At 30.3% G+C, this 15,650-nt stretch overlaps 1 protein-coding gene across 1 annotated transcript in view; it reads right to left on the bottom strand.

Annotated features, from left to right (window-relative positions):
* Positions 1–9,998, bottom strand: part of LOC108914769 (serine/threonine-protein kinase S6KL) — a 35,990-nt gene extending 25,992 nt beyond the window's left edge. Inside the window, exons 1-2 of the mRNA XM_018720649.2 lie at positions 9,497–9,998; positions 9,308–9,417 (exon numbers count right to left, since the gene is read on the bottom strand). Of these exons, the coding sequence (XP_018576165.1) occupies positions 9,308–9,417; positions 9,497–9,583 (197 nt within the window). The 5' untranslated portion in view covers positions 9,584–9,998. The remainder of the gene's footprint in view (positions 1–9,307; positions 9,418–9,496) is intronic.
* Between the last annotated feature and the right edge of the window lie 5,652 nt (positions 9,999–15,650).

Below are 15,650 nucleotides of genomic sequence, written 5' to 3'. Positions count from 1 at the left end.
ATAAGCACAGGAAGCCACCATTTATGTGTTACAGGGCGTTGAAATTATCAAATATTTCTCCTAGTTCTGTATGTACACAGTTCAAATTCAAAAACCAGTGGCGGATATCGTCTCCTTATTTAAAGTAAAACTTCTACGCCACTGAATTAATTAGTAATATGAATACATTTTGTAACGGTCTGAAACATTCCGGATCACAAAACAGTCTTTTATTTTTGTCGAAAAGCGAATGGTTTACGAGTTACGAGACATATTATCCAAGTAAACAAAACGTTGAAGTAGGGAAAATAAAACGAATTTGAGTGGTCCAGATTTTAATAGACAAACTTCGAGAAAGTACTAAACAACAAAAATTAATATCACGTTTGTCTATCAACATAGGCGCAGAACGCCACCGTCTATGTGATACAGGGCACTGAAATTATCAAAAATAAAGCAATTTTTTTAAATAACTGGAAAACCGCTTCATCAAATTTATCCAAATTTGATACACATTTTTCACTATCATAGCAAACATGTAGACCTCAACTTTCAAGTAACACGAACAACAAGTAAATTTATATGAAAAACAAGTAAATTAAATCAATTGCTCGAAGTGTCCATCTCCAAACTCAATGCACTTTTGGCATCTTTTGGTTATAGAATTCACAGCAGCTCTGATTAAAACTGGATTTTGCTTCAAATTAGTGCAAACCTCATTTAGCCCTTGCAATAGCTGGCCTCTATTTGCTATAGGAACGGCATAAACGTCATTTTTCTAAGTTATATAAATATTTAGATCAGGTGATCTAGGTGGCCAAGGTATGGAGCCATTCACGAACTACCTGGTCAGAATGTGCTGGCGCCCTGTCCATTTGAAACCAGGTCCCGATTCGTTGATCTGAGGGTATGTCCTCCATTAACTGGAAAAGGCTATTGTCCAAAAAATTTAAAATTAGATCGGAATTTAGTTTAGGTGGCAAGATGTTTACTTGGATAATATGTTTCATAACTCGTAAACCATGCACTTTTCGACAAAAATAAAAGACTGTTTTTTTATTAATTAATTCAGTGGCGTAGAAGTTTTACTTTAAATAGGGAAATGATATCTTTGTTTCTCCGCCACTGGTTTTTGAATTTGGGACTGTATGCATACAGAACTAGATGAATTATTAAAAAAAAAATGTACCAAATTTGGATAAATTTGATGGAGTGGTTTTCCAGATATTTAAAAAAATAGTTTTATTTTTGTTGTTTTGTAATTTGTAATAATGAGTAGAAAATTTCTATAAGTTCATTTGACAAACAACACATTTTAATTATTTATGTTCACAAATAATTTTATATTGGTAAATTTCATTTTATTCTTTTTCAAAAGGTCTCCAAAATGCAATGTTATAATAATATTAGTAAACAAAATATCCCTCTTATTTCTCCCCTTCGCAATTGCAATATGAATGACTAATAGAACGTGCCTATAATAAATTAAAATTACCTAAATCACACCAAATTACGCATTGCTGCACTGCACTGCTAGGCTATTTGTTGACAACTGAATTTACGGCCAGGTCGCCCAGTGAGGCTGAGTTTGTGCCGCCTTTACCCTTACACTCATTCTTCAACTGGGCGACCAGACCTCTATATCTGTACCTCAGAGCTAAACTGTATTAAGTGCCAAAAATGAAATTTTACAGGAGAGAGATTTAAAGATTTAAATTTTGCTTATCATTCCATAACTTGGAACTCTTACTTCTCCTTGATAAAAAAAAATTAGTATGATGTGAAGTTATACGTCTATTTTAATATTATTTATTGTAATTTAAAGAATAATTTTCTATTCATATTTTTTTTTAACACTATTTGGCACAAATATGATTTAGGGATTTTATATTATAATATTTACTAATTGTGCGATAATACATGATGAATGTGGATATAATACTAAAGTAAACCAACATGATTTTGATATATGTGGAGTTAATACTCCGAAGTCAAACTAATAGAATATTAACTCCACATACACCTGTTTGTCTCGGACTATATTGATGTAACAAGGAACTTAATACTGTGGAAATGAAACACAGTTAATATTAAATACACATACGATTGTCTAGCTTGGAGACAGGTTGGGACTTATTATTATTTAGCACTGTCTATCTTCGAAAGTATCATGAGTGGGAGTTATTACTGCTTAGCACGTGAAAGAGCATAAGAAACTGTGATGGGCTGTCAAATAATCCCATTTTCGTAAAAAATGGAGTTAATACAGACAGTTTAGCTCTGAGGTACAGATATGGATATGGCTAAATAAATATGGGAACAAGTTTCAAATATTTCAATGCGGAGTTGCTGCGTCAGCGACCGAACCTGCTACATACTGCCAACCTCTTGGTTCTTCAATTGAGATCGGAAAGACTACAAAAGACAGTGTAGATTTACAGGGTGATTCACTCTACTTTGACCCCCCAGTAATTTTTTTGTAGCTATTTAGAGTTGTAAAAAAATGTGAAATACAAAAGTACGATTTTTTATGAAGTTTTCAAAAATCATAGTTCTACTACGATTTCGAACAAATGAAATTCAAACAAAATGGCGGCGGATGTTAACTTCGTTAATTTAAATGGAACACCGTATATATTTTTACATATTTGGATAAAACATTCCCTGTCAAACATAGATAGTCATATAAGGTTTGTTGGGTCTATCTCTAACAATAAGCGAGATACTATTAAAAAAACGAAAAGGTTTTTTATTAAGAAAATATTTTGTAATTATTAGACCTCTTTCAGGCATTTTTGCCTTTTTTCCAATTACGTAAAAATTTACAGATTTACTTTTAATATATTTTTACATATCAGACATTGATACGATCCAAAATGTGTATAGGTATTTTAACTAAATATAACTAATTAGGTCGTAAGAGGCTCATGGGCAATGTTATACAGGGTGTTTCAGTTCGAGTGAATCAAACTTTAACCACAAATAAAACTCAATAAATAATTCAGAATTGCCTTATAAAGTAAGGGTCTAAGTCTCACCGTTTTCACTGTACAGGGCCGTATTGGTCGGTTGTTAAAATCATATTATTTATGAATTCTTTGCTATGCTTATAACAAATTGATTCAAATTTGGTGTATGTTAACATTTACACGTGCATAATTTACTGTAAAATTTACAAATTTTTGTAGGTCAGTGGCGTAGGAATGGGTAGTAAAGCGAGATTTTTTTACCCCAACTTCTACGCCAATGACCTAATAATCATTTCGTGGATTAATTTTTAGATTCCGTGGACAATTTTACATAAAAAAAGTATACTTGTTGAAAATCGATATAGGGTATCGTTTTACCGAAAATCTCAGTTGAATGATAAGAAAATCTTGAATATTCATCATTTTTTTTACAAATACTAACTAATATATCAAATCTTAAGAATAAAATGACAGTTCCTGATGGCAAAAAGGTCTATTATTGCTTAGCTGTTTATTCATGGTAATCATTGTGTACGGTACCGTAGTGGACGCACAGCTCAAATTTAGAATTAATATGTAGGTGTAATTTAAAAAAAAATATATGTAATAATAATAATAATAATATTTATTATCTCCAATTTAAATAACAACGGCATAACATTTTACAGATATTACTTTAGGAAATAAAAGGTTAATATGTCAGCTTACTGATTTGGAAAATCAGGAGCTGTTAAAACCTATACAATTCAAAAATATTAGATACTTTTAAGACGGCTGAGATAAACAAAATATATGTGCATATATGATAATGGTGAAAGGAAAGAAAAAGAGAATAGAAAAATGGAATAAAAATAATAATAAAATAGAAAATTTTGAAGAAAAAGTAGTAATAATAACAGTAATAATTTAACAATATGGGGTCATTGTGCAGATAACAGTTTTAATTGCAATTTTGCTTTAAATAAATTGCAGGACAGAGAATAATCAATAACGTTCTGCTTATTAATACATGAAACTATATTATAACTAAAAGAGCGTTTAAAAATTTGCTTGCGATGATAAGGTATGTTTAATATATGTTTTCTGCGAATGTTTAAATTATGAACGTCGGTCCTGAATTTTATTTTCCTATATAAATATGGAGGGGCTTTAAATTTCAAAATCTTGTAACAGAAACAGGTTAGATGCAAGCATCTTCTATTGTACATATTGAGCCAAGATAATTCCTTTAGTTTGTGTGAAATTCTTTGTGTGCGTCTGATTCCAAATATAAATCTAAGACACGAGTTTTGCAATTTTTGTAAACGTTTAGAATCGACATTATCCAAGCACGGACCATACACATTATCGCAGTAATTACATATGGATAGAATCAGGGAATCACATAACGTTTTTTTTATATCTCTGTTCAGATAGTGTCTGTGCGAATATATCATTTTCAACACAGAATATGCTTTCGCAAGTATACTAGTTACATGCTCTTTAAATCTAAGATTATAATCAATAACAAGACCTAAATTTTTTGCCGAATCTTTAAACTCTATATTGTCATCATTAATTTTTATCATCAGTCTGTCCAATAAGTTAGCTCTAATATTGTTACCACAGAAAAGCAAAGCAGCAGATTTCTTTGGGTTTATTTTTAACAAATGATTTTTAGACGCAGATGCTAAGTTACATAAATCATTATTAATCTTAAAGTTAGCATGGACTACTTCAGAGGGATTAAAAGAATAGTAAAGCTGTGTATCATCCGCATACATATGATATTTACAATAAACCAGCGATTTAATAACATTTAGTGTGTAGATAGAATACAGCAACGGCCCTAATATACTTCCCTGTGGCACACCAGACAGCATGATAAGAGGTTGTGAAAACTTATTGTCGAGTGACACTCGCTGCTTCCTATCACAAAGAAATGAGGTTATTAGCGATGATGCGGTATTCGTAAAACCTATATAATGAAGAATTGATTTGAGTATATCGTAATTAAGAGTGTCAAACGCCTTACTATAATCTAACAAGACCAGTACCATAGCTTCACTATTATCTCTTGACTTAAAAATATCATCTGTCAAATCAGAAAGAGCAGTTGAACAGCTATATCCACGCCTAAAACCAGATTGTTTTTCCGGAAGGACATTGTTGGCATTTAGAAATGCAGTAATTTGCATTTCCATAACTTTTTCAAGAATCTTGCTCAATGCGGGTAAAATTGAGATCGATCGAAGATGGGTAGGCTCTGTTGGATTGTTAACCTTAGGAAGAGGAATGACGTTTGCACATTTCCAGGATTTAGGAAAGTAAGACTGATCTATACATGTATTTATAATATGCGTAATAAAAGGAATAATATACGGGCAACATATAAGTATAAGTGTTATATTTAAATTATCACATCCAAATGCTTTAGATTTCATATTTTTAATTATATGCATTATCAAATTATCAGTTATAGTGTCAAAACTAAACGAATTATCAACTATTTTATTATTTTTATAAAAATTTATTAGTTCAACGTCCGGCGCAACAGTATTGCATGATGATTCAATGAAATATTTATTTAACTTATCAACATCCCTTAAATTTTCAGGTATATTTATATCTTTTCTTTTGCATATATTTAATTTTTTCAATTCATCCCATTTGTCTTTAGCATTAGAGTTTTGAAATTTGTAAGTAAGGTACGCTCTTTTTTCGGCCCTGATGGCACAAGTCGTTAAATTTCTATATTGTTTATAAGAGGCCCAACCCTCAGGAGATCTGGATAGACGATATTTTTTAAAAGCCTTATTACGTAAATTTTGCATTAACTTGATGTTATCAGTGAGCCACGGGCAATAAGTATTCTTACGAGATTTAGTAACTTGCAAGGGAGCATGCTTGTCAAATAAGTTAATTATACACGTAGTTAAAAACTCAACTTTGTCATCAATACTGACTATATCAAAAATTTCCTGTAGATGTAAGTTTTCCAAATCATGTTGAAATAAATCCAAATCAATTCTGCGCAAAGCCCTGTAAGTAATACTTTTAACTACAGGTTTCAAATGATTAAATATTAAATTACAATATATTAAAAAATGATTCGACACATGAACGTCTTTCACACCAGACTCGGCAATATTATCAGAATTATAAAAAATTAAATCAATCAAGGAAAATGAAGTATCCGAGTACCTATGAGTAGGTTCTGAAATAAGCTGTTGCATATTAAAAACTCTTGTAATATTTATTAAATTAGACGCATTTCTTGAATTTAACTGAAACATATTAATATTAAAGTCTCCAAAGCACAATATTAGATCTTCCTGAGCTTAAAAATTAGCTAATATGTCTTCAAAATAATTAAGAAATTGTGTGCAATCAGTATTGGGTGCTCTATAAATAGTACCAATAATAATGGTTTTCCCAAAAATATCTAGCTTTATATTCACTTAAAATTACTCTATATTTTAACCCGTTCTTTATATATAAACCAACTCCCCCAGCATGCCCCGGTCGATCTTGCCGCACAATTGAATAATCGTTAATTTGTACTTTATCATCTGCAATGCCATTATGTAACCAAGTTTCTGTAATTCCCACGATATCATAATTAGAGGTAATTAAAAAATCTTTAAAAGTAGAGAAATCATGCATCAATAAACCCACATTTATATGACCACAGCTTAACATTAGTAGAAGTATGGAAAATAATAAGAATAGAGAAAAGAATAAAAAATAGTAAAAATAGAAAGAGAAAAAAAAGGAGGAATTGTAACTAAGTAGGCACTTTATGAAGTTATTATATACTATAGGTATTATACCATACATACTGTATACTGCCCAGCCGTCTGCCAAATATCTTTATTAAGTAGTGTAACATATTTAAATAAAATTAGGCAGTCATTCTTCATTTACGACTGAATTACTTACTAACATAGATGTATTAACATAAAAGCAATTATTTAATATAAGTAAAAATAAAACATATATCAGCAACTCATGACAAAAATATTCTTAGTATAGAAAAAAAAAAGGCGCAAAAATCAGATACAACGTAAGCAAAAATAAATATGGGTTCTGATATGGTGTATCTATCTATATATATTATATGAGTATACCTATTATTACAGTGATAAATAACGAAATATAATAAAACCGACGAAAGAGTGAAAAAGCAAATTACCATATTAATTATTAATACAAATCAAAGAAAAAAAAAACAAGATTGAGCAGATCCAGCAGCAATACTTAAAGAAAAATGCATTTTGGGATAACAACAAACAGAAACGACATACATATACTCATCTGTCATTTATAAGTTCATTTAAATCTTCCCGATCATTTAAACGGTAGACTTTTTCCTTTAGCTTAACATAAATGTTGCCATAAGAACACCACACAGTTTTTGCATTAAATTCCTTTGCAGCCTCGGTAAGAAGTAACAGTTTATTTCGGGTTAGATCTTCTCTTATCACCACTCCAGATGACTTGAGAAACTTTTTTTGTCTGAGCACCATAAATCGTTTGTTTACATCAAAAAACTCAACAAGGACAGCAGGCGGTTTAACTTTATCAAGGTTTTTTGTTAACACTCGACGAATATTTTTAATATCGCTTGCTGTCATATTGAGTTTTAACTTTTCATTAAACAAATTTAACACTGATTCTTGCAAATTTTCACCTTCTGCAATAGCCATACCAAATATACGCACATTTAGATTTCTAGAGTATTGTTCCTGATCATCAAGAGCCTTTTTTAGGCTCTTATTCTCACTTCGCAGGGAAGTTATCTCCTTATTGATCTTTTCAAATTCCGTTTCAACATTTGAAAACTTTTCTCCATACTTCATATCTATTTTATTAGTTATGCTCTGGGCGATCGAATTTTTAAATTCAGCGTTAAAAACAGCCGATGTCTGTTTGAAACAAAGGGACCGTTGAATGAACAAGGATACCTATAATTGCTTCAGAATGACACAAATGAAATTTTAGAGAAGGTGCCATTGAACATGCTGTCCACCGCACTGCAGCGCAACAAAAAAATGAGCTCATAGAAGGAATTCACCACATTACGAAAGCAATAATAATACCTATACAATAGATTATATTTAAAATTTACTAGTCGTTTTGCCAATGTAGAGACATTATTTAATATTGTTTTGAATTCTAAGGTAATACGTACTAAGAAACTCTTATCAGAAGAACGGTCTCCCATTCAACTGCAATTTTCGGTAAAACGATACACTATACCGATATTCAACTGATATACCTTTTTTATGTAGAATTGTCCACAAAATCTAAAAATGAATCCTAAATGATTAGGTCATTGGCGTAGAAGTTGGGGTAAAAAAATCCAGCTTTATTACCCATTCTTACGCCACTGTCCTACAAAAATTTGTAAATTTTACAGTAAATTATGCACATGTATAAATATTAACACCACGCCAAATTTGAATCAATTCGTTATAAGCATACCAAAGATTTAGTAAATAATATGATTTTAAAAACTGACCAATACGGCCCTGTACGGTTAAAACGGTGCGACTTAGACCCTTGCTTTATAAGGCAATTATGAATTATTTATTGAGTTCTATTTGTGGTTAAAGTTTGATTCACTCGAACTGAAACACCCTGTATGGTAGGACGTGACAGATAATGTCATGACAACATTATTATTGTGACATTTCATATTATCATTTCATAAAAATGAGTAACACAGAAGTAGAAAATTGAAATTATTAGAAATAAAAATTAGAGAAACTATTTATGAGTTAGACGATAATAATAACGCTGTTTTGAATTGTATAAATAATTTAAGAAGATATAAGCTTTGTGTTTTAAATAATGGAGGCCATTTCAAGCAATATAATATTTCAATTTTCTACTTCTGGCTTATACTTTTCTTGGAATTTTATTTCAACAAATATTGTACCTACGCACTGTATTATAATCTACGTATACAATTACCTTTTTAAGAACAAGACTATTATGATTAAATTAAGAATAGGTCTTTTTTATTTAAGGATGGAATTAGGGCTAGAACTTTTGTTATAAACTCACTATGTAACTAGAATGGAAAAGAACTGATATATCCAAATGGACTTGTATTGACGCTTTTTGTTTATATTTTTCTTTATATGCTACACATAACACATAATTATAAAAATATAAATATCTCACGAAAAGTCAACTACAGAATTAATATCATTACAAACAAGTTTCAACTAGTTATTTTTAATTTATTTATATCTTTGTATTGCTTATTGCTTCGTGGATTATTAGTACTGGTCACTTCCTAACAGCATGCTCAGCAATGTAATTATTTTCAGATTGATAAAAATTCTGTTTTTATAGTAATAAGCACTTACCTTCTTCTGGATATCCTAGACCAGGGCCTAGATACACTATAGGTTGACTGATGGCTGCTTACACTTGTAAAAGATCTTCCACTAAAACTGCTAGTAAAATTTGCCTTTAGCTGAAAATAGACAATAGAAAATTAGAAACAATAATGACGCACAAATAAACAAACAGAAAGGTTATAGAGATAATATTACCTGCTTAAAATGATCCTCTTTCTGTTTGTAAACAGTGTCTATTGTTCCTCTACATGCGTTTCTTGATTTAGTACTTTTATTTCCCATGAAAATACACTCGTATCGCCACGAAACAAATGGTTTCCAAAATGAAACCTATAAACATTTCAACTTTGGTGACCCTAAGACAGGTAATAAACCTTTGTCAATTTTCTCTAACAATAAGATATGATTGCCGTTCTAGGAGCTATTCGATTTTCTTAAGACCAATTCTTTATTCTTCACACCTGAATAGGAAGATTAGACAGAGATGAAGAGCAAAAGTAAACCTTAATTAAACGCAGCAAATGTTTTGTCACTGTCGACTATGCGTCATATAAATACATCAGTCAGAGGTCGCTTCAGACTTCCAGGCAGGATTTTTATCATCAATCAATAGGTGTTTTCTTTTATATATATTTTTAATAAATCTATTCCACTTGGTATTATTAAGATAATCGAAAAGTTACAGATCTAAATCTTCAGTACAAGAATAATGTTTTAGTACCCTTCTCAATTTCAATTTGATTAAAACATTTTTATGTCTTAGGAGCTTTCGTTTTAGATAAATTGTAACATTTGTAACTGCTTTCTACACCAGTGATGCCAACACATTATAAAATATCAGAATTTCTTCTAAAGTCTAAAGAAATGCCATTATTCTATGGCTAGAAATTGGCCTCAATGATTTGGGATCGAGGGGGATTATCCCTCTTTATCCTGCCTCATCTCGTGTAGGCCTGGACNTCTTTTCAAATTCCGTTTCAACATTTGAAAACTTTTCTCCATACTTCATATCTATTTTATTAGTTATGCTCTGGGCGATCGAATTTTTAAATTCAGCGTTAAAAACAGCCGACACTTGATCCGTAACAATTCTTCGGATCTCATCAAGATCAGTCCTCGTAAGCACCATTTTGAAGAAATGAGACGTAACTCAGTAGCACAGACAACTTAAACACTCAAGTTGCATACAGTTTTCACAATTTAAAAACCCAATTTTACTCGGAAACGAAGTTAAACTGGCAGACGACTCGGGCACGTAGTACTAGGCAGTCGCCATCTTGATTCTTGATATGGTATACAAAGTCAGTCTGAAATTTAACGAGTAATCTAAAAATGCCATAATATACAGGTGTTCCATTTAAAAAACTAAAGTTGGTTAGCGCTCAGGCTAAAGCCTGTGTAGTTGAAAATATTTTACAGAGATGAACAATAAAAATAGAAACAACTTTTGTTTAACAATATTTTTTCTAAAGCGACTCGTAAGGAAGCTATGGAACCTTCAATCTCAAGTGGGACACACTATATAAACAGGGTGATTCACTTTTTATGATTAGGACTTTAACTATCGATAGATCTCATCAAAATAATGTTATTATGATGTATACACTTTTTCTTCCAAAGGCTTCCTTTTAGAGATATAAGCTCTTGAAAAAACATTTTTTTTGGTTTTTATTTATTTTTTCTTAAAAGCCATTTTTATATTTAGTTGAAGTGTACGAATGAAAAGATGTATCGATTTTAAAAATGATTGTGAAAGTAAATCAATCATCGGCATCCATAAGGGGCTCTGATAATCCCTATTTTTAATATAATTTCTACGCCACTTGAAAATTTTCAAAATGAATATATTTTTTTACATTGTGGTTTATTCTACAACAAAAAGGTCATAGTATTTTTAAATAAAATGCTTGGTTTTTGAGAATACTGGCTTATTATGGATTCATTACATGTGAAATGGTTAAGTTTAAACAAAAATAAAAAATATNACTAGCCTCGAGTTGATTTTTTGATATTTTGTTTATAACAGGTTTCTGAACAATATTCTGCAGATAAACTTCTAATAGTATTTTTTTCCCGAAACAGGCTGTTTCATGTCTATAATGACTGAGCTATCTTGACAATTCCTAAATCTGGATATCTCGCAAATTTTAGTACTAGTATTACTGGATGTGAAAATATGCCAAAAAATCGATATTTCAACGCTCAGAAAATATATAGAACAGTTAGTATGGAGACGCGATCAAAACAGCTGTCAAATTTTTAATGTTTTAATGAGTGTCAGTTCTGTTTTGTTTTAAATGCGCTAGTCAAACTACAGTAAAATAAATAGCCAACAAACGTCTTCCATTTTCTTTCACTCTAATACACATAAAATATTGGAACGGTTGTCTGTGATAGATTGAAACTATGAAGACATTTATACCATCATTGTATCTCTTTTTAGCACGTTTAATAATGAATTCACGGCCGCAACGACTGTCTTTGACATTAGGACACACTTGTGACGTAATGGCAATCTTAAAACGGTTCTAGTGTACCACAATCCCACAACAATTTTGATTTCTTTTAAGAAAATGCAACTTTGTGTTCTACCATTTAACTTTTTGATCTCCCAAATTTTTTTATACTAACTGTGAATGGCCATGGTTCCAACTCTGGCAATCTGACCGGCCAGCAAGTAGGACCATTGATAACACTCCATCTACCAGCGAGGAAACATTGAAACGAATGAGAACTAAAACTAATAATAATAATAATAATAATAATCTTTATTTTCAAGAACAGTCACATAGATCCAGTAACATTAATGAAAATAACGTCAACAGAGCTTTGCTATTACAGCACTAACAACTTTACAACTATCCATATAGAAAAAATAAATACCTATATAATAGATTTCAAAGATCAATTCATCTTTACAAGCTATTATTATTAAAATACTCATCTACAGTATATGGTTCCAGATCTTTTCTGTAACTCAATCTGTGTATCAGATAGGAATAATCCTCAGTTCTGGTTTAATGGTTATGTTGTGAAGACATTTTTGTGAACAAATGCCTGTTTATAAAAAGAATAATAATATTTCTTGTATGTAAACAGCTGTGAAATTTAAAATTTTATTTTCCTTGAATTTTCCCCTGCACGATTCTCTACTCTTCATTTTTAGGATTATTCTTAACGCGCGCTTTTGAATAATAAAAATCCTTTCGGCATCTGAACTAGTGCCATAAAAAATTATACCATATCGAAACACAGATTCAAAGTTAGCATGGTAAACTATTTTCAATGCATCCCGCTTTATGTATTGGGCTATAATCCTCATTGAATAAATTACATTATTAAGTCGCATAACATGTTGGACATGGTCTTTAAAATTTAGCACAGTGTCTATATAAATACCAAGAAACTTAGTACTATGAGTTGTATTAATTGGTGACATTGTAAAATTAATGTTTTGTATTGTTTCATATTGAGCATGTGTGGTTTTAAATAGTACTACACCTGTTTTGTCCTTATTTAAGATCTGTTTATTTTTAGTGAATCATTTATTTGTTTCAGATAATATATTATCTGCATCATCCAATAGCTCAGTAAAGCTCACCCTGCTCATAATTATATTGGTATCTTATGCATAATTCACAATATCACACTTTCTATTTATGTTTATTACTTCGTTTAGGTCATTTATATATATTATAAACAAAAGAGGGCCAATAGAACTTCCCTGCGGTACACCCAATATCGTTTCAACAACATCAGATCTTGCACTTTGTCCATCTTTGCATAGGGTCACTGTCTGCTTTCGACTAGATAAGTACGATTTTATCCAATCTAGAGCGGAATCTCGAATGCCATATCTACACAGTTTTTCATATAATATATTATGGTCAAGACAGTCATACGCTTTTGATAAGTCAATAAAAATGCCCATAGGAATCTCTCTTTCTTCTAGTGAATCCAGTATTATGTTAATTAATTGAAATACCGCTGTTTGAGTAGATTTGCCTTTTTGATATCCATGTTGATTTTTAATAAACAAATTTTCTGCAGTCTTATATTTAACAATTCTGTCATTCATAACTAATTCAAAAAGTTTAAAAAAACTGGGTAACAAACTAATTGGTCGAAAATTTTCAAATTTTGTGTGATCACCTTTTTTGTGTAACGGTCTAATTAGAGCAATTTTCAATTCATCAGGAAAGATACCGAATTTTAAAGAATTATTAATAATATAAACCATAATTGATGCTATTTGACTCATACATGATTTAACAATTTTTGTAGGTATTTCGTCTACTCCGCTGGACATTTTATTTTCCGATATTTCTAATAGTTCTTTAACTGTTACTTGTTTTAAATATATGACATTTTCGTTATATTTAATTTTATGAGTAAAAGGAATATGACATTGGTTTTGAATCATTTCATTCACATAATTTACTAAAAAACTATTATATTTATCTGCTACTTCCTTAGCACTATCGTCAATTTCAATCGGTTGGTGTGTTTGAATAACATTTCCTCTAATATCTTTGACTACCTCCCAAACTGTTTTTGATTTGTTATCAGACTTGAGTATTCTGCTTTGATAACTACTTGCTTTTTTCTCTAAAAGTTTATTATTATATTCTTTTTTCATCATCTTGTAAGTATCTTTGTATCTTATATTCAGCGTGCTGCATATATGTAAAATGTCTAATCGATTTTTACACATAATAAGTTCCTCATCCTTCATATATACATTATTATTATTATTTTTTAATGCCTTACATATTTTTTTAACATGAAAGCTTTCATTGAAATAATACATAAATATATTTGAAAAAATATGCCATTGCTCATTTACATTATTTGGCGACACATCATACACAGGTGACCAATCTGTTGTCTCTAACATATGGACAAAGCACTGTATATTCTGTTTAGTAAATGATCTTTTTATTTCAAAATTATTATTATTTCTTTTGTTTAATTCAAATTTAATCATCTGTGCTGTATGATCTGAAATCCCCGTGTGTATGACATGTGCAGACAAAACAGTAAAATTAGTAAATATATTGTCAATTCCAGATTTGCTTGTAGGTGTANTTTAAAGAATTATTAATGATATAAACCATAATTGATGCTATTTGACTCATACATGATTTAACAATTTTTGTAGGTATTTCGTCTACTCCGCTGGACATTTTATTTTTCAATTTTTTTGATATTTCTAATAGTTCTTTAACTGTTACTTGTTTTAAATGTATGACATTTTCATTATATTTAATTTTATGAGTAAAAGAAATATGACATTGGTTTTGAATCATTTCATTCACATAATTTACTAAAAAACTATTATATTTATCTGCTACTTCCTTAGCACTACCGTCAATTTCAATCGGTTGGTATGTTTGAATAACATTTCCTCTAATATCTTTGACTACCTCCCAAACTGTTTTTGATTTGTTATCAGACTTGAGTATTCTGCTTTGATAACTACTTGCTTTTTTCTCTAAAAGTTTATTATTATATTCTTTTTTCATCATCTTGTAAGTATCTTTGTATCTTATATTCAGCGTGCTGCATATATGTAAAATGTCTAATCGATTTTTACACATAATAAGTTCCTCATCCTTCATATATACATTATTATTATTATTTTTTAATGCCTTACATATTTTTTTAACATGAAAGCTTTCATTGAAATAATACATAAATATATTTGAAAAAATATGCCATTGCTCATTTACATTATTTGGCGATACATCATACAGGTGACCAATCTGTTGTCTCTAACATATGGACAAAGCACTGAATATTCTGTTTAGTAAATAATCTTTTTATTTCAAAATTATTATTATTTCTTTTGTTTCATTCAAATTTAATCATCTGTGTTGTATGATCTGAAATCCTCGTGTGTATGACATGTGCTGACAAAACAGTAAAATTAGTAAGTATACAGGGTGTAACTAAATAAGTGTAAAACATTTAAGGGGGTGATTCCTCATCGAAAAAAAGATAGGATCTTTCATATAAAGAAACTTCATTGGAGCATCCCTTGTTAAGATACAGCCCCTTAAAGGGGGTACATAAAATTTGTTTAACAATTTTTTTCACAAGCACTAAACAAGTTACAATATTGAAATTAACCTGACATTTTCTACTACCAAAAAGACACTTAGCCAGTAATTTATTTGGTTTACCCCATGGTTGTAAGGGGTGGAAAACGCAACCCCTAAAATTTATTTCCAACGTAATTTTTTGTCTTATTATTTTTTTACCATTTAAAAAATTATTTCCGATAGCCTGTTTCATTCTAAAAAAAAATGTCTCTTGAATTTTTTGCCCAAATTAAACCAGTTCGCAG

The sequence above is a fragment of the Anoplophora glabripennis genome, unplaced genomic scaffold (assembly GCF_000390285.2).
Source record: "Anoplophora glabripennis isolate ALB-LARVAE unplaced genomic scaffold, Agla_2.0 scaffold1123, whole genome shotgun sequence".
In the NCBI taxonomy this organism is placed as follows: Eukaryota; Metazoa; Arthropoda; class Insecta; order Coleoptera; family Cerambycidae; genus Anoplophora; species Anoplophora glabripennis.
This window is presented reverse-complemented; position numbering and strand designations above follow the sequence as displayed.